Source organism: Corvus hawaiiensis, chromosome 3 (genome assembly GCF_020740725.1).
Source record: "Corvus hawaiiensis isolate bCorHaw1 chromosome 3, bCorHaw1.pri.cur, whole genome shotgun sequence".
Lineage (NCBI taxonomy): Eukaryota > Metazoa > Chordata > Aves > Passeriformes > Corvidae > Corvus > Corvus hawaiiensis.
The window spans coordinates 72,734,487-72,761,688 of NC_063215.1; the positions used below are offsets into that span (position 1 = coordinate 72,734,487).

A 27,202-nucleotide genomic window follows, 5' to 3' on the forward strand; every position below is an offset into this window, starting at 1 on the left:
GAGCCGCGGGCGGCCGAGCCGGGCCGTCGCCCCGGCGCCGCTGGGAGAGGCCGGCGCGGAGGGGAAGGGGCCGGCGGCTGCGGCGGCCAATGCGAAACTGGCTGGTGCTGCTGTGCCCCTGTGTGGTCGGGGTCGCGCTGCACGTCTGGCTGCTGCTGAGCTGCCCCGGGAGCCACCCGGCAGGTAGGAGAGGGGCGGGCGCCGGGGGATGCGCGGGGTGTCCGGGCGGGCTGGGCTCCTCCACCCTCTTTCCCCAGGCGAGGAGAGGTCGGGGCTGGCGGGGCAGGGCGCTGGTGGGGCCGAGGTAAGGGCGGCGGGAGGCGAGGGGGGATGCTGTGCCCGGGCAGCGGGAGCAGCGGCCGGAGTGCCCGCGGGGTTCATGGGGAGGGAGCGAGCGTCTCGTACCGTGGAGCGGCGGAGAGCAGCGCAGGCTGCGCCGCCCGGACAGGAGGCACCGAGCGCGGTCGCGGTGCGGGGCTGCCGCGGGTGCAGAGCAGCAGCTCCCGCTTCCCAGCGCCTCCTGCGCCACGCGTGCCCTCCCGCTCCCACCGAGGCACGTGGGGAAGGAATTCCCACCGATCTCGCTCGTGTCGCGTCATTCCCGGTCCTAGGAATAGCTCTTCGCGCTGCACTGTGTTTGCCTCAGCGGTCTTTAAAACCCCTGTGCTTCAAGAAGCTATTCATAGGACCGGGTATGATCCAACACTAGTGAAATCCGACCCCTGAGGGCTTACCTTGTGCTCCTTATAAAATGAGGTGTAGTTTTCAGGCCACAAATCTTCCTGCCTGGAGGAAACGGGCTTTTGTTGGAACAGAAATTTTTGTCAGCTGCCCACAGGTGCTGTTTGACAATATTAAAAAACACTGTACGTGAACACGTAATGGTGTTTTTTTTGACTTGGGATGTGCTTAGAAGTGTTTAGTGACCCAGTAGCCTGTTCACTAATGGAGCCGCACTCTGCAACTGGTGCCTGTTCCCTGTGCAGGGTGTGCACAACTGTGAGAAAACAGGAGTGCTGATTTCCTGTGGCAATTAATAATGCAAATATGCAAGAAGCAGGGTCAGTGCATTTGCATAGTCTGTAGGCTGCAGAGTTGTATGGGTGGCTCTGTGTATTCTGGCTCTTGCATATCAAATCAGCAGTGGTCACACTTGAATGATAAAAGTATGGGAATTCTAATTGTTGAACTTCTAGCCTGATGTGCGTTTGAATTGCCTGGTTGGTTTTGTTCATCTTTCATGGGGCTGCTTCAGAGCATTAATTTGGAGTTAGAAGTGGCAATGTGAAATCTCGTGATTACCTTTCACACATAAATGTGTTTTCCCCTAACAAACGTTTCTAAAGAAAATCCGGCAGTTTCTCAGTTGGTGTTGGTGTGAATGAGTGGTTTAGGTCACTTAAATAATCACTGTTAAAGATATTAGCAAAAGTAGGAGTAACACAAATTTGTAGAAGAGCAACTTAACAAACTTGGGTGTCAAGGTCTCCCTGTTGTTTACTACAAGGATGAAACATCCTAAGGAAACTCCGGTTAGAATTCATTTAGAATGATTTACACAGAGACCAAAGACTCAAAGGTGTAAGGGTTGACTCTGGTTGAGTCACAAGGTTCAGGGCAGATCCCCTTGCTTTCCAAGCTCCTAATGGAGCTTAGGTGTAGCTAAGTTCAGTCTTGATCTCCAACTTGATCAATGGTTTATATCTAAATGATTTAGCAGCAGTTAATCAATGACTAATTTAACATTTACAAAGTGTTTTTCCTTTCCTATTAGTGAGTACAGTGGGTGAGAAATGATAGGAAATCCAGGTATGTGTTTCCTCCAGTACCTTAAAGTATCTATAAGCTGCTGTTACTCCTTTTTAGAATGGGGCATTTGCAAATGTTCTATTTTTCTTAAGATTGATGGAGGAATCACCACAGTACCCCCTGTCCACCAAGTGCTCAAAAACTTTAATTCTCTACTTGGTCCCTGACGTTTTTCAGGTGCTATCTCAACTTCTGCTTTGTATAGTGCTTGCTGCGCTGCTGCCACCACTTGCCCCACCTTTTCAAGGGAATTTCCTCTAATTAGAATATCACCTATAGATCTGTACAGTTTCACATTCTGAGGGAGTGAGACTGTTTGTGAAAGTTCAGCAAACATGGGATGAGCAATTGTGGGTGAATGTTTATACCCCTGTGGACGTCTGTTATAGGTATATTGTGAACCTTCCCAAGTAAAAGGAAGTTTCTTTTTATCCTCCTGCAAGGGGACCGACCATAAAGGACACATCTGTCACACCTGGCACTGCTGCCCACAGTGTGTGGCTCCTTGTAGCTGTTGAAATTGCAATATCGTGTACTGCAGCTCTTAGTGGGGCCATGTTGGCATTTAAGATCTGATAATAAATTGCTAGATGCCACCTCCCATCCAGTTTTCAGACTGACCAAGTGGGTAAATTGTACAGTGGGTTCTGGAAATAATGTGCTGTTTTTCTAACTCTGCTGTTACCCCAGAATTTCCATTTCATGCCCCAGCAGGAATCAGGCATTGCTGTACATTGGTAATCTTTGGATCAGGAGTGCCAGGACTGCACGAAGTACATGCACTGTACCCCAGGTTTAGGGGCAAGATTTGAACCAAAGGACCACACACTGCTGACCATCAGGCACCAGGCTTGGATATTCAAAATATCCAAACCCAAAGTAGTTCCGTCATGATCTTTCGCTGCAAAGCAAGTAGACAACATTCACTTCTCGCCCAGAGCCTTAAATTAACTTTTGTGGTCTGGCTAATAACATTTGCTCCATTCACTGCAGTGGTTTTAACTCTGTGCTATCCAAGTTGTACACCCAGCTTCTCAGCATCCTGTTGCATTAATATTGAAATTTGTGCTCCTGTATCTGTGTGGAATTTTATCAGTTGTTGAGGGCCAACAGGAATGAGAATGTATTTTGCTTTAGTGATGGGTCTGGGCTCATATTCAGAGGAATCTGAGGGAAACAAAGAATCAGCTTTCCTCAGTTTGCTGTCATCAGGATCATCCCGTATGTTCCCATCCCATTCTTCAGGGGATACAATTAATCTCCTAATCTGTACAATGTCAGGAGGATGGAGAGCCCACATAAACATAAATCTGATGTTTTCCTCCAACTTTTTTTTCTTGTTTTCTTCCTTTAACTGATTTTGCAGCTGCTCTGTTTTCAAAGACAGTATTAATTCAGTTGCCTTTAGGAGTTTTACTTCTTCCCTTAGTTATTGTACCCTTTTATTGTTATTCTTGCCATCTTGATAAGCAGCTTCTAACCAGCTACCTAGCATTTTGCAAATAATTCCTTTTCCGTCCTTTATCTGGCCCCAGCCACCTTTAGCTGTCCTTTCGCAGCTATACAATCATGCCAGTTAACACAGCCCCATTCTTCTGAGAATTTGGAGCTTGGACTTATTCCATGCTTTCCTAAGTAATCTGTGCTTCTATTTGCCATCCAGTCAAATACGCCAATTTGTCACATACGAGTGGTTTAGGTTGCTTAAAGATTCACCGTCAAAGGTAGTAGCAAAAACAGGTGTCACCTGGATTTAACCTGAGCTCACTACTAAGCACCGTGCAGCCAACTCACTTGGCTTCGTTATTTACCATATTATTTACCTTGGCTTCATTAAATCACTAACACAAGATTGGAATAGACATGCCCAGCCATCAATTCTGCTTACTATTTCTTTAAAACAACTCTTGATCTCTGTTGCAAAATGGCAGGTGGGCAGCCTACATTATTTAGTGAAGGCTTGAGGTGGCTTTGTGTCTGTTTGCTTGGATTTTCCTGGCAGTCATAGGAAGAGGCTGTTCCAGAAGCTTGTTGTCCTGATTAAAAATATGTTCTCATTTCTAGCCTAAGCTTACTTGCAACTAGTTTATGCCCTTTAATTCTTAAGCTTTTCAGTCAAAAGGGTCTTTCTCCTCCTTCAGGTACACCTTCAGCATGTAACCACAGATGTCAAAGGTGTCTGTTTTAAACCTTTGCTTTCTTAAGTTGAGCACTTCAGGTACTTCTAACTTCTAGAGGAAAATAGGCTTTCTATTTCTGGAAAACAGTTAGTTTTTGTTATCTATTGGTCAGATGGCTTTAAATGTAAACAGTGTTCCAGTCTTCACTTATTCCATCTGCTTTTCTTCCTGTATTGGAAGTACCTTCTGTAATAAGTCTTCCTTTTAACTACCCCTTGTGAAAGGCCTGTAGTGTGCCTGCATTCTTGGCCCTCAATTGTGCAGTATTCAGACTTTCTCTGTGTTCATGATCACATTTACCTCGGTGTCACAGAAGATAGAGTACACTTCTTGTAGGCAGTACTCAGTAATTGGAAAAAAATAAATATGCTCAATCCTGAGACCAGAGGCCTTTGTTTTACTGTCCTGACTTTGGTGGCTTCCTGCTTTGTTTTTGTTCATCAGTTAATGAGACTATAATTCACACTTCTGAACAAGATTTGTGCAAGAACATGCTTATAGGTTTAATTGAAATCCTTGTCTAACTGGTTACAAACAAGTGCTATCCAAAGGAAGTTTGTGAGTAGGAAGCTTTAGTTACTTTTTTGTAAAAGTCTTAGATAAATGCTAATTATAAAATGACCTCAGAAACTTGAGAAGGAACAGACAGACCTGCTTTTAGCACTCCAGGTGGATTCATTGCTAATTGTGTGTTTTAATTGATGGCACAAATCTTATTGAGTAGGAAGTTACTCACTGTAGGGCTTCAGCTACAGTGCCTAATCAGAAAGCCCCACACATTCTGTGTAATCTTCTGCTGCTTGGCTGATGCTAATGCCCTTTAAGTCGTTATTCCTGTTACATTTCTGGGGGTGTGTGGCAGCTAAAAATTGGCCCTTTTGGTTTTGCTAGAGTCAATCTTCTACTAGTGAACAATTATGCAACAGATTAAAACCCACCATTTTCTAGAGTCGGCTTGTATGCCATCTGTTGTCCTGTGGCTCAGCATGTACTTCTTCAGGCGCTGGCCTAGTGGAACCAAAATATGGGAACAACCTATGAGGTGCTCTGTAATGAGAAGTTTTGCTAAAACATGGGACTTGCTTAAGAAAGGATGTTGTCTGAAATCTGGTAGTCCTATCTGTCAGGGAGTAGCATGCTTGGTCCCAAAGTTATTTCATCTTTTCTAGACATGCAAAGACTTACAGACTGGTGGCCTTGGGCATAGAAACTCAACAGGTCAGGTTTGGCATTGGCAGTAGATGTGCAGTTCTGCCTAAAATGCTTTGTCTCCCACCCTTCATCTGTAAGATCTTATTATAACATTGTTTTTCATGCATGGGCCACCCCCAACATAAAACAATCCCCTAACCTTTGATGGCCACAAAATAATTGACAAAGAATACACAAATAAGCTGATGGTATTTTCCAAAGGAATTGGGATTTTTTAGGGTTTTCAGTTATTCTGTGGACTGATGTCTGAGACATTGCAAACTACTAATGAGTGGCACTGGAATTGCATTTTTGTATTTTGGCACTGGAGCAGGGGGCAAAGAGGACCAGTTCTTTCCAGAGTTGGCTGAATTAAGGTTTTCAACAGTTATCCTCTAAATTGCCTACTGGATAGAACAGCCAGAAGAGATCAAGTAGCCTTCCCTGGGGTCAGGCTTTTGTCCCATGGCAGCAGGGATTGGTAGCCAACTTTCAACAGATAAAGGTGCTATGCTCTGCTTCCCCTGCCCTGCCACATCCCCACCCCTTCCCTCCACAAAATAAAAAAAGAAAAGGAGGCATCAGTTTCAGTGTTGGGAAAAGGCTTTGCTTTTGTTTCTTCTGACTTTGCTTCTGATGCTTTGGCCATTGTTCCCAGTTTTGTCTAGAAATGTGCAAGTATTACATAATTAAGGTGTTTAGGGTATCATCACCCCACCACTATTACTACTGCCATTTGCCAATTCAGAAGGACCCTGCTGTTCTATTTCTTTTGGGGCATGCTGTTGATGTAAAACAAACTGAAACCTCTGCTTGCGGAGGTTTTGTTCTTTGAATTTGTAAACCTTTTCTAAAAGCTTGTCTGCCTCACAGAGTCCTGTTCTCCTGCAGAAACCAGGGGTGCGCATCTTCTAGCTCTGGTGTAAAGTAGGTGCTGCAGGGAGGTCATGTAGCTCTGCTTGCAGCAAAACATGTAATGCAGGTGAGCTGTAGCAGATTACTTTGGGTGAAGTAGATTAAAGGGGGAAAGAGCTGCTTTTGGTCTTTGGTTTGTTCTTTTTCTGTGTGTGTCAGCATTCTGGGAATACAAATCTTTATATTCAGTTAATTCCTTCCTTTGTGTTTGTTTGGATCTTTCACAAAGCGGCAGAGAAGAAAAAAGTATTAAACCCCAGGAAAATCACAGGAACAGGCAGAGATAAAAACCTAGAATGTGTGGGATTTTTTATTTTGGAGCAGTGTTGTTTCTTTTTAGTCTTATGAAGTGGATTAGTTGAGAATATTCTAAATAACTTCTGCTTGGCCTACTTAGTTCCATTCATTTATTTATTCAGAAAAAAAAAAAAAGAGAGAAAAGCTGCATTGGTAGCAGACGATACAAAGCCCAGCCTTCTGTGGAGCTCACTTATTTTAGCAGTTTTCCCGTGGAGGTGCTCTGGTGCCTGATATTACAAGTAAGCATACACTGCTGTGTTTCTCAGTGCAGACACTAATGATGAGTCTTTTCTTTGTCCACTCCAGTTGCATGAAATCAGCTTTTAATCACTTTGTGGACTGCATATTATGCCAAATTTCACTGAAAATGGCTGGCAAATTTAGTAGTTGATTGGAGACTCATCAACAGAGATATGTGCAGCAAGACTGTGTTTGTTGACAGAATCAAGCTAAATGATCTCTCTTTTCATCTCCTTATGATGAAGCAAATATAATTAACTGCCTAATTTGACATTTTATTGAGAAGCAATCTCATGGGAAGAAGAGATGCATGTTCATCTTTGTAGTTTGGGATTTTGAAAAACTTCAAGACCTGTTGACTGCTGCTGAGGTGGTTAAAATCTGAGTAGGGTCAGCAGACTGCCTGTCAGCAGTGACCTCTTTCCATGGCCAGCTCAGCCGGAGGCACACCTCTGCATCTTTAGCCATCTGTTCCAAAGGCACAGCTTTGCACTCTACATATGCACTTGTTTATTTTTTCCTGTATCTCTCCCAAACTTTGATCTGTTGGTAGTTCTCAGTCAAGCTTGACAGACAGGTGGAGGCCCCAAAGATGAGCGCTTTCACCAAGTTTCATGAAAATTGGTGACTGAGAATCCTGTGAAAGCTTCCTGAAGCTCATACTGAGGTGAAGACCTGTACCAGTAAAAGTAGATGTATGGTCAGATATCAGAGAATTGTGTGGAAGCCTGTCCTTACAAATACCACAGCCCAAGAAAGCTTCAGTAGGAGCTTATCTTAAACAATGTGGCACAAGGTTCTGGCAGACTGGACTTAGTAGACTTAGAGCTGGCAGAAGTACTCCTTACAGCTGCTCTATGGAATTAAATGGATCTCAGCAGCTGAGGGAGGGCTGCTTGCTTTCATGTTTTTGTAGTTTTTGCTGTGGATTAACAGGTAGGGTTTGTGTATTGTCTCAGGTTCTCCTGACAAGTCTTGGGCTAAGTAATGCAACCGAGGTGCAGCTTTGAGTCAGTAAGAATTCAAAAGCAAGGCCGGTAGTGGTAGTGTGACCTTTGGACTGGAAGCCTTCCTCTCCTTCTCCTTCCTCTCCTTCTCCAAGACCTTTAGTCCGTAACACTTTTCAGGTTTATCATGGAATGCGATATGTAGCTTTTTTCTTTTTTTTCACCCCCTTCACAAACGACAAGATTTACAGTTTTTTCTTGTCTTTGAAATCAGAAAATTTAAAGACTTAATTATCTTGCACAAGCAGTTCCAGGTAAGAGTGAGCGATATGATATGATATGATATGATCTGATATAATATGATATTACATGGTGTATATTTTTCAAGCCTATTACCAACACTTAAAATTTTCACCTAAAAGTGCACAAAAATAGAATGTCAGATAAATAGCTTTGGTCCTCAGTGGCAAGTATCGATTGCTTGTCTAAATTGTCACTATTGGCTTTGAGGTCAGCAATGTTTTCTCTTAAATTAGGCTGCATCAGAGAGTATTTATGCACATATCAGAATTATGCACATAAGAATTATCTTTATAAATTAATAGTAGCCTTAGTATTTTTTCCCTGTACCTGTCACTTTATCTCCCTTTTTTTTTTAATAGTGCGAGTTCAGAGAGACACATATGAATCTATTTTCCTGAAATTTTAGCATTATTCCTACTTTTCCAATGGAAGTAGAATTCTTTACTAGCAAGCAAAAAAAAATGTTTTTGTCAAAGTCAGCTTTCTTTTTTTTTCATTTGCAGTGGTTTTAAAAGTAAAATGACATAACTCTTGGGACAGAGAAGACAATCTTCTGAATATAGAACACTGTCATGGTGTTCTAAAAGCAATAGGATATTAATTCTGAAGCATCTGTTACATTAACATTGTTCCCATGTGGATGGTTCATAAAGAAAAGCTTCACTCATTTTAAAATATAAACTAATTAAAAGTATGTATATTTGATTTGAGTATCTTATTTTTAGTTGGGTTTTTTTAAATTAATTCAAGCTAACTTATGCTATTCTGAGTCAAGTCACCCCATAGATTTGTGCCCTTAATTTTATTTTTCTTTAATTTTGATTGAATGAAATGGTTCTGCTTCTAATTAAAAGTGATATTTTAAAAAAGAAGTCTGTGTAAGCAGTACCTCATCTGCGGTCTACAAGCGTATTAGACCTATGAAGTTTATACTGAAAGGCTTGGAGTTATGGCCAAAGAATAAACTAAAGATGGAAGAAGAACAAGGGAAAAAAAGGGAAGTGGAAGAAGGAATTATGTAACTACACAGGAATTTGCTAAAGTGTTGTAGTCTTATAAACATATGTCTGTCTCATGTATCTCTGGTGTCTTGGAGAGCTGGTGATTCTTGGCTATGTAATGACCTATGAGGGCATATAGAGCCTCTGGATAAATGGTGTTTACCAGTGTAAAGGAAAACGAAATTGGTATTTCGATTGAACAGTGTGTTTGACTTACAAGTTTCTTCACGTGTTATATAGGGCACTGGGTTTGCTGCTCTGTAGCAAACAAATCATATTCCTAAACCTCACCACCAATTCAGTTATGGTTGTTGTAAGAGTGCAACAGTTGATTTCAGTGAAAAAATGAGGAATAGAACTATTGGCTCATTGCTTGGGGTTTTAAGTCGTTGTGAGCCTAAACTGATAGAAACTTCTCTTAGTAGATTAATGTTCACTTTAAGTCATTGATAATCTTGTAGCTTTTTTCAGTACAGATTTATTTAAATAATGGTGGAACGTAACCTTCTTATAGAAAAATCAGTGTTTGCATGCATAGAACGAAAATATTTAGTGGGAAATAGACTGGGAAAGGTTTTCTTGTGGAAACATCTCTCTGTAGTTTTTCTGCTCTTGCCTTGTTCTGAGAATCAATTCGAATTTTATTTGGCTTTGGGAGTCAGGGGTATTTTCAGTAGCCCTAAAGAACAGCAACAACAAAAAAGTTCTGAAATCTTGATGTTGATCACCACGGAACAGAGGCAGGCCAAGGCCTCTCCCCTGCATGCTGAACACTGACAGTGGGATATAAGGCTGGATGGATGTCTGGTGGGATTTGGCACAGCAGTTTTTGTGGCAGATGCTGTGAGGTCCTAGGTTAGTGAGCAGTGTAAAAGAACCATCTATTCAGCTTCAAAGTGGAGAAAGGGGATGCTGGTATGGAAGGTAGAGTCTGGATAATAATTCAGCTTTTCTTGTGGGAGTTCACAATACAGACTTGGCAGTGTTTTTGGTCTCTTAATTAGATTCTAAAAAATCTTGTCTATGCTATATGCAGTAGTTTAAAGTGCACTCACACTTAATTTGTTTTCTTTATCTTCAGCCCAATGAAAAAACCAGTGAGATAAAAAGGAAGCAATCCTTTATTAAAACTAAATGTAAATCTGTCTTAATTCTAGGATGTCTGATAGATTAAACTAAGCAAATTCACTTTAGCTACTTGCCTGACTGTTTACAGGCTCTAAATCAGAGCTTCTCAGGTCTCTTATCTGGTCATAATCCTGCTTGAAATCAAATCCAGGTTTCATGATCTCTAAATTAAAACAGCACAAGCTAAATCCTGGATTACAAGTATTGGTAATGGCATCCAGCTTTGAATAAAGCCGGAGCATTCCCCTGTGTAGAGATGTAACACCCTGTGTGAAGGCAGAGTGGTGTTCAAAACCACTTCAAAACTTTCTAACTTCAAAAGGTTAGAAACAATAGGCCTTCAGATCCCATGCTGGAATGGTGGGGCAGAAAGGTGGTCCAGCAGCTTTAGAAAGAAGGGGGAAAACGGGTATGTTAGTGAAGGTTTTGGCATATTGAAAATGTTTCTCTGATCCCAAACCAAGAATGCAAACGTAAGTCTGCTGCTTGCTTTTAGTGTTTTATTCTCTTGCTTTTGAGATGTCCTTTAATCACAGAATTCCAGAATGGTTTGGGTTGAAGGGACCTTAAAGATCACCTAATTCCAACTCTCCTGCCATGGGCAGGGACAACTCCCACCAGACCAGGTTTCTCAAAGCCCCATCCTATCTGACCTTGAACACTTCCTGGGTTGAGTCAGCCACAACTTCTCTGGGCAACCTTTGCCAGTGTTTCACCACCCTCTGAGTAAAGAATTTCTTCCCAACATCCAATCTCAATCTCCCCTATTCTAGTTTAAAACCTTTTCCCCTTGTCCTATCACTATCTGCATTGTAAAAAGTTGCTTCTCCTCCTTTTTGTAAGCCCCCTTTAAGTACTGGAAGGCTGGAATTTTAATTAATGCTGCAACTCAGGCTTGTGGTAATAAGTGCATAAAGTAAATATTTGTCACTTTCTACTTTTAGGTCCACTGTCCTTCTTTCCTCAGTGGAAGCTGAAACATTATGATGTTATTGTAGGAGTTTTGTCAGCTCGACACAATCATGAACTACGCAGTGTTATAAGGAACACTTGGTTCAAGCACCTGAAACAACATCCTGCCCTGAACCAACGGTAACCTCTGCTGCTCTGTAATTTGGGCCTGGGGGGCAGGGGGTGAGGACTGTAATGCTGAAATATCTTGATTTAATAATTTTTCTTTTAAAGTATTTCCTAGTTTATTTCTTTCTTTGTTTTTGATCATCTTGTACTCTGATAGATTTTTTTAAGTCTGTTTAACAGTATATAAGAATACTTCTTGGGCTGTAACTACCTTTTATACACTGCTGTTTGCTTTTGCAATTACTTGCCACTGTTCATTAGTGACGTATAAGCCTTTCTCTTTTTTGTGTTGCAATGTATGGTATGCAACTTGAAATGCTCTCTAATCCAGGATACTTGAAAACAGGCAGGATTGCATTTGGTAAGAGAACCGTGAAAACTCTTGCAACAGCCTCAACTGTAAAGTTCAGGTTTATTTCCCGCTGAACCAGGTGCACCAAACTGCTGCAGTGTGGGTGGCCCTTCCTCATTGCTTGCATTGTCTGTGTACAGACAGGTCTGTTTTTGCTGAGAAGCTCTGCTGCAGTTCATCCCTGGAAATGCTGCCATCCTCACACCTTGGTACCTGCCTTGCACTGAAAGCATTTTGCTGTTCACAGATTTGGTGTCAGCATGCAGCCTAGAGTGCAGCATAGCCACTTCAGTCATCTACAGTTGTGACCTTTCATAGCTTATATGGAGTTCTGGGAGGACATTTAGCTGCTAGGTGAAAAGATAGGTTAAGGTGGATCCCTGCTCCTTGTAATACTGGATGTCTCCCAGCTGTGGAATAACCATGATTGGAGCTGCAGAGGAACCTCTTGTTTTGCTACAACCCAAAGTTGAAATATTTAATTGTAACAGGTAGCCTGGAGTCCTTGTTCCTCCTTTGCTGCTATGTGTCTTTTTTTCTTACTATTTTGTCATTGACATTTGAATGCATAGTATTTAAACAATCTTGAATTAAGTAACAAACCCAGGCCAGGAAAGGCAGGTCTTTGGGATCCTTCAGTGTTGCCATAGGTCTTTTTTCTGTTTAGTGTGCTGGCTGTCTTGTATCTCATTTCTAGCTGCCAATCTTCCTTCGACCTCATAATGAGATGGAAAATGTTAATGTGGCTTTGGAATTGAGCTCCTATGAGGGGATTCACATGGTTGCTCTGCATACAGACTGTCATTGCTTATTTTTAAGGGGTTCAAAATCTTAACCCTGTGAAAGACAGGCCATGATGATAAAATTAAGTTTATTGAAGAGGGAGGGAGGAGGGAAGAGAACTGGTGTTAATAAAACCAAATTATTTTAGTGTCCTTGTGAAGTTTATAATAGGTGCGCATGGTTGTGCTGTGCCAGTGAAGGACAGAGAAGACCCCTACTCCTGCAAACTTCTGAACATCAGTAACCCAGGTATAGAAGTCAACTTTTAAAAATTCTGTGGTCTGAACTAGAGCTAGTCATCTTTTCTGAAAGTAGTTTGGGGAGTTTAATTGAGACAGCCAGTCTTGAAAACAAATGCCTCCTAGAACTCGTTGGATAACCTTCCTGTAAGTACCATGTGCAGGCAAGGGAGGGAGAGATATTTGGGCATGTGAAGAGGAGGCCATTGGCTTCTAATGGATTTGCATTTTCCTTGTGTCAGACAGTCTCTCCCATATAACATACATTTTTACTTGATCTGTGTGTTAAATGAAATTGGAGAGAGACAGAATGACCTGGCATAGGTCATTGGCAAATGTGAAGAAAGTGGCGAGGTGACAGAGTCTTGTCAGGTGGACTTCTCTGGTGACAAAGTGAATTCTCTAAGCAAGTCTGGCTGATAGGTTTTTCAGATTCTGCTTTAGAGAGAAAACAATTAAAAAATGTTAAGTGGGTGATAAAATTAAGTGCCATACAAAAATTCCTAACTAAAATGGCAAATTTTTCCTGTCACCTTTTGGTTTTTATTTCATTTTTGTTCTTTAATGCGAGTTAACTAAGGACTGCTGGGCACCTGAGCCATGATTCAACACAAAATGTAACTTCTGTTGCTTTCTTTCTGAATGGCAACATCCCCTGTTCCCAAGTATAAATGGTACCTCAGGGTTTAGGTAGGCGATAACTCCAAAATGCAGGCAGCTGAATTAAGTGGAGCTGTATGCCATTTTGGTACATGAATAATTATTTTATTATGCTAATATACAGGTATTCATGCAGTCAAATAGCATTTTTGTCTTCCTACTGTGGATTTATTGTGTTTCTAGTCTTTTCCCTGTGGATAGGTAGGCATTGAGTTGCAATTGCTATTAGCCTGCAGATTGCTGTATCATTGAAATTTTTCCTGCTGCAGTCTGCAGCCCATTGTATTTTCTTTTACTCCAGTGTTTGATTATCCTTGTGCTCTTGTGAGCCTTCCTAATTAACCAGAATGCTTTGCATGTATGCAGCGTGTTTTGTGTGTATCCAGTTCAGGAACTATGAACTTTTCTCACCTTACCTCTGTCCTTTCCTTTTCATACAGTTTTGAATCAGGAAATTGAAGCATTCAGTCTCCCTGAGGACATACCTTCTGTGCTGTCTGAAGACAGAATCGTCAGTGTGAACTTCCGTGTACTTTACCCCATTGTCATTACCAGTCTTGGGGTATTTTATGAGGCCGATGGGGTGGGATTCCAGAGGAACATCACTGTAAAACTGTACCAGGCAGAACATGAGGTAGAGTATTGTAGTTATCTTTTGAAAGCATGTTGTCTCGTTTTTGTGGATTAAGTTCTTACAGAAAGTTACATGCTGTGTTGGTGAGTTAGAAGAGAAATATTTAACTGACAAGCATAAGAATTACATTTTTCTTCTGTTGCATTTTAAATTGTCATATATGTACACACACACACGCATCCTGGATGAGGAAAAGATGAAATTTACAAAGTGCTATGAGTTAATCTAGATGCTGTTACGAAAGAGCACTTACATCTAATTCCAATGCACAATTTTTTGTTCGTATTTGAGGTTCTGAATATTGATAGGAAGGAAAAATATAAGGAATAAAGAATAAACTGTCGAATATATTTAAAACACGTGTACAGAAGCATACATTTGGTGTCTTCAAGCAGAGATGCAGGACAGCTGTAATTTTTTCTTGTCTGTCTTCTGCCAAGACATTTTAAGGTTTCTAGAAACTGATATTATTTACTGGTAATGATCAGACTTCACTGATAATTTCTCCAGTCCCAAGCTGTTATGGGTTTGATAGAATAGCTTTGTGCTTTGGAGGGAAAAAAAATTTTGAGCATGATTGTTGCATTTGATATATTGTATTTATCTCAACCAATAACTTGATAGACCAATTTCAAAACTTCTGCCTATGCTACAGTTGAAAGAATTGTATATATGACTTTCATGATGAACTTCCAAAGAGTCTGGTTTACAATAGCCATAATAAAAATAAAGTTATACTGTAATCAAGTTTATGTTTTCTAAATGGTAGAATTCCTACATGTTCAATGTCTAATAATTTTATCTGCATTAACTTTTTACTTCCAGTGAAGGAGAAAAATTAGTATCATAAGAGAGCTTGGAGACTGTTTTCTAAAGATTGGAATTTGGCAATGCAGCATCTTTTTGTAATTTGTTATTATCTAAGAGCCCTTTGATGGCATATGTAGTACAGTAGCACTTCTAATGTGTGTTTTGGTTTTTTTAATTTTGATTTTTTTCTCTGTTGTTCTCAGGAAGCAATCTTCAGTGCTCGCTTTAGTCCACCAAGCTGTGGAGTGCAGGTGAACAGATTGTGGTACAAGCCAGTAGAGCAGTTTATTTTGCCAGAGGTATGTGCAGCGTCAGAACTGCCAGCAGTTCTTTTAAGTCATCTGGACAGACTGACTGATAAAACTGGCCTTTGCTTGAGGCAGAAAAGGGCAAGTGAAAACCTCTAGAATGTTAGTTCACAGAATTGGTAGGTAGTTGCAGGGCTGTGCTGAAATCCAGTATTTATTTCAAAGCATCTTATTATCATGAGTAGTTATAAAGCAAAAGCCTGGAAAATACAAATTGATAAAAAATTACATTGTCAAATAGTAGCAACTGCAGAAAACCTTTCTGTTTCTGATTGAAAACTGTACCTGCTTCCTTTCTGTGGGAGAGTTTACCAGTAAATGGGATGCTTCTTTCTCCCTTTTCTGCTTTATCAGACATTATCAGCAAGATAGGGAGGGGAGGATGGCACAGGTTTCTAGGGAACAGCTGGAAAAGAGGTTTCTACATCTGATGTCTTGGACATAACATCAAGATATTGTATATTACATTTGCAACGACAGTGTTATTTGGTTTTGATATAGGGATGTCAAACCTACTTGTGACTGCCTAGGAGGGAACGCAAAAAGATTAAACACAAAAAGAACAGAATATCATAGGAAAATACCCTGATGTTGTTACAGTGAAGGTTTAATGAATACAGTCTGACTCAGAAGGAGAATCCTAGTTAGCAGACCCTCCCAGGTACAAGGAATTGTTCTCAGTGGAGCAGTGATCTCTCACTAGATATATCAGCTACCATTTTAGACAGTTTCCCTTCATTTAAATATTTTCCTGGACTCTCGCTGCTATTTCTGTAAGTTGTCTTTAGGTCTGGGTTGTTTTATTATTCAAGAAATTGTGTTATGAAAGAATGAAGCAAGAGAAGACTGAAGAGGGAAGAGAGGACAATTTGGGCCAGTTTATTCCCTGATTTATTCCCCTGGCTCTATAATAATGAATGCATTTGGAAACCTGTTCATTTTAAGGGGAATCTGCAGCTGGCTGATTGGTTTATCATCTTAGACAGTGTTTACTGAATACTGTACAAGTTGGTATGCTGGCAGGAGACCTTCCAGGTGAGCAGACCACTTGCAGTATTTTGTGCATATGTTTTGACAATCTAATTTCATACTAAAATGATTAGGGGTTTATTTTACATTTTTTAAAAGAGTATTGGTTACCCAGTAATTTGGTCGTCTATCATGTGAGCCTTTTCCCTGTAAGACTTTGTTTCGAGATGCTAAAATTCTAGGCAGTTGTAATTTTGCTATAAATGGTTGCAGTTTTCCTGAGAGGCAGATGGGGAGTGTTTCCTTGAGAGAGAGGATATTAGTATTCATATATTTCTTTGTGTGGGCTTCCTTAATCTGATATGTGTCATGTGTCGAATGCTTACAGGGTAACACAATGTTTCTAATGTAGATTAATAGGGCTTATGCACAGCATGTAATTTCCTGTGATGCTCAGGATGCTGAAGCATACACGATGATTCAGAAGAGATGGCAATGCCCACGTGTTCCTGTCTACTTGTCTGAGAGCACTAAATTTAGTGAACTATTAAATTGTCATAGGATGGTTTCTGAGACAGCATCTATTCTCTGTCTTTCCACCTTGAAGAAGTAATGGATTGTACAGACTGCTGAAGAGCTTCATTCATCTTCCAGCTGAAGTGCTGCTCTTTCTGCTTGTCTTGGGGAAAGGAAAGGAAATGCAGCGTTAGAATAAGCATCTGGCAGGCCAGATTGTGAGAGACAGAATCGATCATTCAGCTTTGGAACGACTGAAGGCTCCGAACAGCAGAAACACTAGCAGATAACAAAAAAACACAAGGGGCCCTTACAGACAAGTCTTAGCAATGCACTTATTTTGTCAAAAAGCCATGGGCCCCTTGCATGGAGATGGGACTCTACTGCACGTACTCTGTATTACTAACGGGGAGTAGTTAGAGGAACAAAAAGCACAGCACTGTTGAACATTAGGAAAGGAGTTTGGCAGGGCTGCATTATGTCAGTACACCTGTTCGGTATTCACTGTAAATGCCACTGCACTCTGGCAGCAACAAGGCTGGAATTTAAATGGGGAAAAACAGATGATGTAGTCTCAGGTGTGCCACTAATGTTCTTGCTTTAAGCATTTTCAGACCTCAGCTTTCATTAAGTGACTTGGAGTAAGAATAGCTGAAGGCTAAAGTCATTAGAAAATTTGCTTACAAGTCTTTCAACCTGGAAAATAATGATAGTTTGCAGTTTTAGGACACCTTACACTGAGGTTCACTGGTAATAACTGATTAAGACTCTTGGTACGTTTAAAGTCAGTAATAGTGGTGAGAATTTTAATGTTTCTGCTTGCTGAGGCATGAAAGGACTTTCTTGCTCCTAAAGGACTCTTCTACTCACTAAACAACTTACCAAAGGTTGTGTCTGTAAACAGGGCACTGAAGTGTGATTAGAGCCCAGTCCCTACAGCAAAAACATTGGAATGGGAGATGACAGTCACTGTAAACAGAGAAATTGAGCCACTAAAAAAAGTCTTAATAATGGCCCATTTGTTTTGATAACTGAGAAATAATTAAACAAACAACAGAAAGCTGAGTATGAGTCAGCAGTGCCCTGGCAGCCAGGGGGGCAAGCCATGATGCTGCATCAGGCTCAGCATCGCCAGCCAGGCAAGGGAGGGGAGTGTCCCGCTCTGCTCTGCACTGGGACGGCCTCACCTCGAGTGCTGGGGACAGTTTTGGGTGCCACAATAAAAGAAAGACATTAAACTGTTAGAAGGAATCCCAAGGAGGGCACTGAAGATGGTGAAGGGCCTTGAGGGGAAGCCGTATGAGGAGCAGCTGAGGTCACTTGGTCTGTTTAGCCTGGAGGAGACTGAGGGGAGACCTCATTGCAGTTACAGCTTCCTCGTGAGGGGAAGGGCCGGCACTGATCTCTTCTCTCTGGTGACCAGTGACAGGACCCGAGGGAATGGCCTGAAGCTGTGTCAGGGGAGGTTTAGGCTGGATATCAGGAAAAGGTTCTTTACCCAAAGGGTGGTTGGACACTGGAACAGGCTCCCCAGGAAAGTGGTCACAGCACCCAGCCAAGAGCTCAAGAAGAATTTGGACAATGCTCTCAGGCACATGGTGGGATTTGGGAATGGTGCTGTGCAGTGCCAGGGGTTGGACAGGATGATCCTAATGGGCCCCTTCTAATACAGCTTATTCTATGATTCTGTGAAACAAGGGGAAGGTATTGAGCATGGGAGTCAGGCTTGAATAAACACTGCTCCATTATTAGATTATAAAGCTGGCATTTTAAATAATAGATGAGAGACTTCTGAAATACACACACAGCTGTCATTAAATACTGAGACTGCTGCAGATGTTCAGAACTACTTCTAGAGGAAAGCAAAAATTAAGCTGAACTCTAATCTAGACTTTATAGTGTTTCAGTAACTGGAGAATTTTTGGAGAAGGTTTCTAGTGTACAAGGAAGCTAAAATGGGGAAGAGATGAGAGGTTGGTATAAGTGAACAGACTTCCTACAGCAACGGGGATGCATCTACAAACAAGTTGTTTTTCTGTTCCAACGCCCACGCTAACAACCAGTGTGTTTCCTATGAAACTGGGAGAGACAAAATGGAATGTGCTTATCTAGGAGTCAGGATTATAACAACCCTACTCTGTCATAAGGGAGAAACTGCTTTAAAAATTTTTAAAAATAAAATTCTACCAATATGCTTACCTGTACAACTGTTCCTTTGCATGTTCTCAGGGGTCTTCAGTTTAAAGTTGAGACGAAGTACTTTTAAATGCAGGAATTTACACACACACACACACACACACACACACACATACACATATATGTAAAACATGGAGTGGCATAGCCTAATTGAACAGTTAAACCAGAAAATTTTAAAATTATTCACTTGTCTTTTTCTTCCTTATCAGCCAAGATGTGAGGTCAGAATTCTGTGACTCCTACAGTAGCTTGTGACACCTTTACTGGGATAAAGGTGGCCATATTTTCCTTTGAGTTTTGCTGGTGTCAGGATTGACTCTCTGATCTCTCTTTGGCAGATAACTATAAAAGCTGAGCTTGTTTTCAAATCTGTTTTAACGTATTCTCTTTGTAGTGCAGGATTTTTTATTTGGTTTTTTAAAATTCACTTCAGGTCACCTTTAAATGATATTTTGATGATTTCAGAAAGCCAAAGCCTTTTATACTAGGCTTCTGTTAAAAGTTTAATATATTCATGATTAGTCTTAAAAGCGTCATTATGTGTTACTGAGTTTCACAGATGTGTTTCTTTTATGTGTAACTTATTTTTATTGAAGTGTAAGTAAAACATTTATGTTGTGCACTCAAGCTAAATCTTGTGTGAAGTTGACTATTTTAAAATAATTTTTAAAAGCCCAAACTGTTTGACTTTCATTATTTGAAGTCTTTGTATACCTGCATAACAGTGTTTTGCTCTCTTACCAGAGTTTTGAAGGTACCATTGTGTGGGAGAGCCAGGATCTTCAGGGCCTGGTTTCAAGAAACCTTCATAAAGTGATGGTGAATGATGGAGGAGGTGTTTTCAGAGTCATTACAGTGAGTCCCCTCACCTTCCTTTCCACCATGTTTCTGTTTTTCCTATAAATGTTGAGAATTTAGCATTTTACTTTCCTCTGTTTCTCTGTGTAAATCATGAATTCAGTTGGGCTTTTCCTTTTGTCTCAGAAGAGAAGTTTTGCTTTGCCTTCTAGCAAAAAAATTATGCTTGTAAGTGGTATTTTATTTTGAGGGGAGTAAAGCTCTCATTGTTTTTGTCAGATGTGAAGCCAAATGAGGGTCAAAAATCCTGTGCTAAAATCCCAACTGATGGGATTAAGTCTGGTTATTTGCTTTTTTGGTAGTGTGTCTCTTTTCATGTCAAATTGTTGCTTGCCTAAACATCCTGTGTTGTCATAATTTAGCCAGAATAACTTTACATTTTGCTGTCAACTTTGAAACTAGTTTTCTGAAAGTTTCAGTGGTACTGCTAGTTTTGGGTGAAACTTAAAAAAATACCACAAAGCGGTAGTTAAAAACCTTAGTTTTAGTGTTTCATGGCACATTGTGTGGTTCTTGGGGTGGTCCTGTGCAGGACCAGGAGTTGGACTTCAGTAATTGTGGTGGGTCCCTTCCAACTCAGGATGTTCTATGATGCTTTGATTATGCAGGTGCCTAAACCAGCAGAGCTTTAAATTAATTTCATTGTTAATTGCTAGAAAACTTCACACCTTAAAATCATAGGGAAAACACATCAGTAATGAGAGATGAATTAATCTGTTACTTCCTATTAATCTGTTCCTAACAGGCAGGGGAAGGGTCACTGCCACATGAACTCACAGAAGGTGTGGAGGGAATAGCAGGTGGTTTTATCTACACTATTCAAGGTAAGTCCACAAAACGTAGCATGACATTTAATGTTATGGCAAAACAGGTAATTTAAATTATATTTCTGAGTATAATTTGTGCTGTCTCCATGAACTTACTCATCCTAGGTTTTCTTTTAGTAGAAGCAATTTCTTCCTGGCTTTTCTATGCCTAAAGTCAATGTCCTGATGTGGTTTCTTTTGCTTGCTGTTTGTGAGCTACTCCAGTTGACTTGCCTCCCTTTGTCTTTTTATCTAGACTCTCTTCTTGGTTTTTTTGTTACCCAAAATCAAGTTTTAAAGAGTCATACAATGAAATCTTTCCCTGATATTTTTCATTTTTTCCAGTCCTGCTGCAGTTAGAGGTACTATATCACCATGTTTATTATGGACAGTTTCCATCCCTCTTGTTGCTCTTTTACACCTATTTCAGCAGAATGTTGAGAGATTTTATAGGACCCCTTTCCAGTTTCTAAGATTTTGGTGCTGGAGTCGATGTGTTCTTACTGGTCCATTATAGCCAACATAAGCAGTGACTTTGAGTGTTATTCCTGTGTTTTTGTAGTTAGGCCTGGTAGATATAATTGGGCAGTCCTGTTGTCTTGTCATTTGTGTAGGAGCCTGAATTGAGGTGTGTGCTAAAGCCCTTCCATCTTGTTTGTCAAACTCTTCTTCAGTACCACAAACTACCTCCTTATCTGCAATATATTTTTTGCTTTTACCTGCAGTTATATGATGTGGCTCAGCAGGGACCATCTGTGCTACATCAAAGCAATGCCTATTTGATTATATTTAGCATAGGATTGTTTGTTTGTTTCTGTGTTTACTTTTTTATGCTAGATGCATATGCTTAGAAGTAATTGACAGTAGCCTTTTTACTCTACAGATAAGAGTAATAGTGAAGTCCCAGACTGCTCTTTATATTAAGGAGCCTTAAAAAGTTGAATTCTTTTATTACTGAAAAGGAAGAGAATACTTTTTTACTTTAAACTTTTAGTGTCAGACCTTATACAAAAATATATTTCTTTGTTGTTCTGCAACTTTTACCATTTTGTAGAAATTCTAAAATTAATTGCAGGATTTTCATAACCCCATTAATTCAAATTAATTCTTCAGATTCATTTGGTCAATGTGCCCTGTATGATCCAAGAGAAATGTCAAATAATATGTAGATATGCATCTTTGTTTAATAATGGGTGCTGCTTCTTTCAGAAGGTGATGCTCTTTTAAAAAGCCTCCATACTCGCCCAGAAAGGTTTACAAGTCACATAAAAAACCTTGAAAAAGAAGATGCTTTATTGAAGGAAGAAAGCAGTACCTATGATGACATTGTTTTTGTAGATGTGATTGACACTTACAGAAATGTTCCCTCCAAACTGCTGAACTTCTACCGATGGTAAGGTGAAAGTATTTTCTTATTTTCTCACAGGAATGGTGCTGTTTGTAGTGCAAGATGATCCAGGAGATTATGTTATTTGATAGGTTCCATGAAATACTTGCCTTATGTGATTTACTTCATTTAGTTGTATTTCTCTCTCACAATTTTGGGTGCATGTAGTGAGTCAAATAGGAGTGCCTATAGTGTTTTGAATGTTGACCCTTGGTGCCTCAAATCAGCATGAGCTGGCAAGACAGGCTTCTGCTCTAAGAGTCCAGGTGTGAAAATTTTCATTCCTCCTTGTAATTTCATTTCATTTGTCTCTAACTGAAAACTAGCAGTTTTAGTATTTTAAAGGATGGCTTTTGGCCAGTTTGTATACTTACTCAGTGTTTCAGTTTGTGGCCATTGCCTCTTGTCCTGTCAGTGGGCACCACTGAAAAGAGCCTGGCTCCATCTCTTTACACTGTTCCCTTCAGGTGTCATTGATGAGCTCCCCCTGAGCCTTCTCATCTTCAGGCTGACCAGTCCCAGCTCTCTCACCTTTCCTTATTGGAGAGATGCTCCAGTCCCATAATCATCTTGATGGCCCTTTGCTGGACTCCCCACCCCGTATGGCCGTGTTCCTCTTGTACTGAGGAGTCTAAGACTGCACACTGTAGTCTAGATGGGGCCACACCAGTGCTGAGTGGAGGCGAAGGACGGGAAGCTTGTGTACAGGGGGGACAGAAGGTTGAAAGGAAGAATTTTCTTAGTGTAATGCACTGTCTGTGGTGAATCTAGTAAGTTACTACCCCTAATTTGCAATGATTTCCATTACTCTGAGACAACTGTTTCAGTTAATTGATGCTGCTGTGGAGTAAGAAATATAACTGACAGTTGTAATTTAACCAAAATTCAGTTTAGTTGCTTGCAAGATTATGCACTTACTTCACAAATTTCATGGCTATGAATGTAACTGAAAAACTGAACCATGCTTTCAGTTCAAAAAGGAGGTTTTCATGTCAAGACATAGATCTTTGTGATCATTTCTTACAGATTAGCAATTTTTCAAGATTTAGTAATAAAAGGCTTTAAAAAATGCCTTTCTTGTTATGAGAAGTTACCCTTAAAAACGTTCATAACCAACTCAGTGATGATCCCTAGAATCTTAAGCTTTTTTGGTTATTTTATGCATGTCACATTCAACTATTTCAGACAGGTAAAGATAACATTTTTCATATTTGAAGGGTGCATTTACAGAGAAAGTACAGAGTTGTTTCCACAAATGTTTTTTACCACCTACAACCTTCTCATTGCCCTTGAACTGACTGTCTCATCCTGAAAGTAGGCTACTGACGTGGAGCCAGTGGCTTTTAACAACTGTGCTGCCATCAGCATCAGGGATTCATATCCTTCTGAGGTCAATATTGCTTAAGATGGTTTCATTAGTAAAACCACAATCTGTCCTGGAGAACAAAACTTCAAATTTGTTTTCTTCCACTCATATACAAGTCCATGTTGTTAACATCATCATAGGATACTGCATCTCCTTTCTGAAAGACAAGCAGTCAGCCTTTGTTGATAGAGAAAACATTTAAAAGTCAAGGGTAGGAAAGACATTCCTTCCCTCTTGCTTCTCCCCCTGCATCCCAAAAACGCCTTGCAGAGCCTGCTGTCTATAGTTGGTGGTGTGCAGCTCAGCATCTCATCACTTTTCTTTCTGGCTACAGGACAGTTGAATCAACAAGTTTTGACTTGTTGCTGAAGACGGATGATGACTGCTACATTGATTTGGAAGCTGTTTTTAACAGGATAATGCAGAAAAAATTGGACAGGCCAAACATTTGGTGGGGAAAGTAAGTTGTTTTTTTAAGTTATCTTTAAGAGATAGATACCATTTCTTTAGTGAATGGTTTAGTGATTTAAGTCTGTGTTCATGTGGGTTCCCCTCCCATGCCTAGGGAAGCCAGTTGTAAAAAGCAGGACTTCTGGATGACTTAGAACTTTGAATCTCAGAATATAGAAATCAGTCCTTTACAATAACTTTCCAAAGTATGCCCTTACAATGAGTTAAACTTGCTGAATATCTTGTGTGGTTTTAAAATGTGTTATAGACATCTTTGTCATGGTACTTAAGTAAATAAGAATTTTCCAGCAATACAATGAAGTTTAAAGGAAAATACATACTACAGAACTATAAATACTACTTTTTGTGATGTCACTGTGATTTTTCTGGTGGGCTTGAGGAAGTGGGGTAAACAGGAGAAACAAAATTTCTGTTATGGTCTGCACTTTATTTTAACATCTGTGAATTTCAGGCTGCCCATTTCTGCTGCTGTTTGAAATGGTAGGTGTGATTAACGAATTTTCGAGTGAACTTTCCCAGCCTGTATTACACTTGTGAATAACCAGGGGGATCAAAATAGCCCATATCTTCCCTTCCATCCATGGAATGCATCACAGCTCTGGTATGACATCCAATATAGCAGACACTCTATGCTACTATAGCATTCACTATAGCATAAGGGCACAATGTGCCTTCCTGTTGCCATCTGCTTATTGAAGAAAAACAGGCCTTTGCTGCTTTGCTTCACAAATCTGGTCCTGCCTGTTGCTTACTCATAACGTGATTTAATAAAGTGTGTGGTCAAGTGTGTGAAATAGTTGGTTATCTTGTGATTATCTCAAAGATCTGTAGGAGTGACATCTTTGATTGTAAATTCTCTAACAGTCACAGTCTTCAGGTCGGGCAAGTGTGACATGTAGGGAACAAAATGCTAAAATAACCATGGAAGTATAAAATGATTATCAAAGCAGATGCTTCTCAGTCTGGAGGGGGTTGAACCCTTCGTGCTGTGATTCAATGGAGTGGAAGATACCAAGTCTAAAGTGAATTCAGGTATCAGATGAGACTTTTATTTACTTGGTGCTTTAACATGTCAGCTTCAGCTGAGAATGTGCAGAATCTGATAACATATCTGCCACTCAGCTGTAATTCCTCCCTTTCAGGGCTGTTGTCTGAGGTGACAATTCTTAGTAGCTCACTGAAGCTTTCAGCTGCTTGTGCTCATGACTGAAAGCTGCAATGCTGAATCTCTTTGTAAATCGGGGAGACCCTGCTGCATTGACACAGTTATGTCTCTTAGCTCTCTGTGAGTGCATGAAGTGTTTGTGAGGCCAGGGGGGTGCAAGAGCAGCTTGTTCCCAAACAGGAAAAGCAGGATGCTTCTCACTGCCTCACTCGGCAGGGTCCATAGTGCCGCATGGTGCAGCAGCGAGCTCGGCCACGCTGGGAGCGTGTGGAGAGACTGTGCGGACAGAGACTGCTTCCTGCAGCCCTCTAGTAGTGAATAAAGCCTCCCTTAGAGAACACTACCAGGAAGGGCTTTTTGTAATTCAGTGATGGCAGCCTTTGAACATCTCCTTTGTTGAGCTTCATTCGGAAAACAGCTGAGAGAAGGTACATATTGCTTCCTGATTGTTAAGCAGACACTACTTTTAACAGGAAAATGGGTTGCATGACATTGCTGTCTGCATCCCTGCTGGAGGCACTGACATTGTGTCATGTTGATTAACCAAAGGGGTTAATTAGCAGGATACAGATGTGCCTATTACAAAATAGGTAAGGATGCATGTGCTTACTTGGTTCAAAACCCAGCAGCAAGATGCACATGCTGAAGACCTGACTGTCAATGTTGCTTTTGTTTCTATTCTGAGAACTTTCTCTTATTATCCAACATTGAGGCCAAACAACAGTTACAATTTTAGCTTTGTGTTCAATTAGATGTGTGCCCTAGAGAAATAAGACTAGGAACTATAATTAGGATCACCTACTTGTTCCTCTCAATCTTACTTTGTTATCAACGTTGCTTCAGTTGTTACCAGTGTTCATAGGTTCCACAGAGGACTCTCTATAAACATCTCATGTCTAACACGGTCTTCAGTTTCAGACTAAATTGGGCAGTTGATCGAACTGGGAAATGGCAAGAACTGGAGTATCCAAGTCCTGCATATCCAGCCTTTGCTTGTGGGTCTGGCTATGTCATCTCCAAAGACATTGTGCAGTGGCTAGCAAGCAACTCTGAAAGATTAAAAACGTACCAGGTAAGAAAGATTAGTTCAGTTTTTTTTTTTTTTTTAAACTGGTCTGGGGAACAGCATGTACTGGCTGAGTCAGAAAGAACATTGCTCAGGTGTTAGTGTTGGGTTCTCCTGGCTAATGCAGGCTTTTGCCATGTTTTTGGTTGCTATGCTTAGTGTCTGTTCTAGGTTAAAGCACAGACGTTTTGGACTGAGAATCTCTGGAGCTGTAATCTTGTTTTTTGTCCTCTGTTTTTTAAGAACCGTGTATTATCATGGAAAAGCTGTGAGGATTATTTTAACACCTCTGCAGTAGTCTGGTGTAGGTTTTTGTAGTTACCATTCTTTACTGCTGGTAGATGAGGCAACTTATTCCAGGTCACAGTCACGCTTTACGCTTTCTTGGTGCTAATATCTGCATTTTTTATTTTAATGTGTCATCTCAGGGTGAAGATGTGAGCATGGGCATCTGGATGGCAGCTGTAGGACCCAAGCGATATCAAGTAAGTCTGAAGGAATTGTCTGATCTTACAGAAAGAGGAACATGCCTGCTGTTCCACATAGCATAAAATAGGAGAAATGTTCTTTTCTTTAAAAAGAAATTGAAATAACCATTGAATTAAAATCCAGAGGAAAAAATCTTTTAAAGATGTATTTAAAAGAAAAACCACAAATCTGCCACAAACCACCTGCAGACCCCATCCCTCCCCCCACGTTCTCTGAATAGGTCTAGGAGATCAGTTGGGGACCTTTGTGTGCAATATTTATTGCTAGAAACAATAAACACCTGATTCTTGGAAGTGAAGATTGTTGGAGACTAAATTCTTTCTAAGAAAAGCTATTGAAATGGTTCTCTCTCTTAACAGGATGGTCTCTGGTTGTGTGAGAAGACATGTGAGAGTGGCATGCTATCTTCCCCCCAGTACTCTCCCCAGGAACTGGGAGAGCTCTGGAGATTAAAGGAACTATGTGGAGATCCATGTAGATGTGAGGAAAGATGATGGACTTGCCTTGGAAAACAGGGTAGTGTATAATGATCATGGAAAAGTGTACATTTGGATTCATTTCTGGAACAATAAGAAATATTAAGATACCTTTTAATGTTGGGTTTCAACTAAAGTATAACAATATTTGCACATCCCTTTTGATAATTACAAGTGGACTGATACTATTCATTTTCTATAGTATAGATGGTGATCTGACAAAAACCAAAATGTTCAAGATAAAAAAATCCTTTTTATATAAAGTCAAAGACCTACTTGTAATTAATAAATGCACATAAGAATGCCAACTAGCCTGTCTTTTGTAAATTAAAGCACTACTGCTTTGACTCAGTATAGGGCCATAGCAGGCTCCTGGGGAGAGTTGTGCTCAGCACCAGGCCAGCTGGTAAGTCTTGCTGCAGCAGGTTCTGTGCTGTTGCCCTCATCTGTGCAGGGACAGGGACAGCAATGGGGGTTAGGATTTGTGATTAGTTTGTTTACGCCACTGTCATTTTAGATAAAAACAAATTCAAAGTTTGCTTATACCAAATCTTCAA

General features: G+C 40.5%; 1 protein-coding gene across 1 annotated transcript; it reads left to right on the plus strand.

The window, feature by feature from the left end:
• Positions 1-26,953, plus strand: B3GALNT2 (beta-1,3-N-acetylgalactosaminyltransferase 2). The gene is made up of 12 exons (XM_048296365.1): positions 1-183; positions 10,959-11,106; positions 12,378-12,478; positions 13,569-13,762; positions 14,776-14,871; positions 19,306-19,416; positions 20,165-20,243; positions 21,435-21,618; positions 23,313-23,438; positions 25,527-25,686; positions 26,109-26,165; positions 26,529-26,953. Exons 1-12 carry the CDS (start codon positions 90-92, stop codon positions 26,661-26,663), a joined length of 1,485 nt encoding a protein of 494 aa, XP_048152322.1. The 5' UTR covers positions 1-89; the 3' UTR covers positions 26,664-26,953.
• The last annotated feature ends 249 nt before the right edge of the window (positions 26,954-27,202 follow it).

Bases quoted from the DNA above. Each gene is read 5' to 3' on its own strand.
- B3GALNT2 (XM_048296365.1), top strand. From the start codon at position 90: ATGCGAAACTGGCTGGTGCTGCTGTGCCCCTGTGTGGTCGGGGTCGCG. The intron at 20,244-21,434 runs GTAAGTCCACAA...TGCTTCTTTCAG, and splicing joins TTTTATCTACACTATTCAAG to AAGGTGATGCTCTTTTAAAA. The intron at 26,166-26,528 runs GTAAGTCTGAAG...CTCTCTTAACAG, and splicing joins TAGGACCCAAGCGATATCAA to GATGGTCTCTGGTTGTGTGA.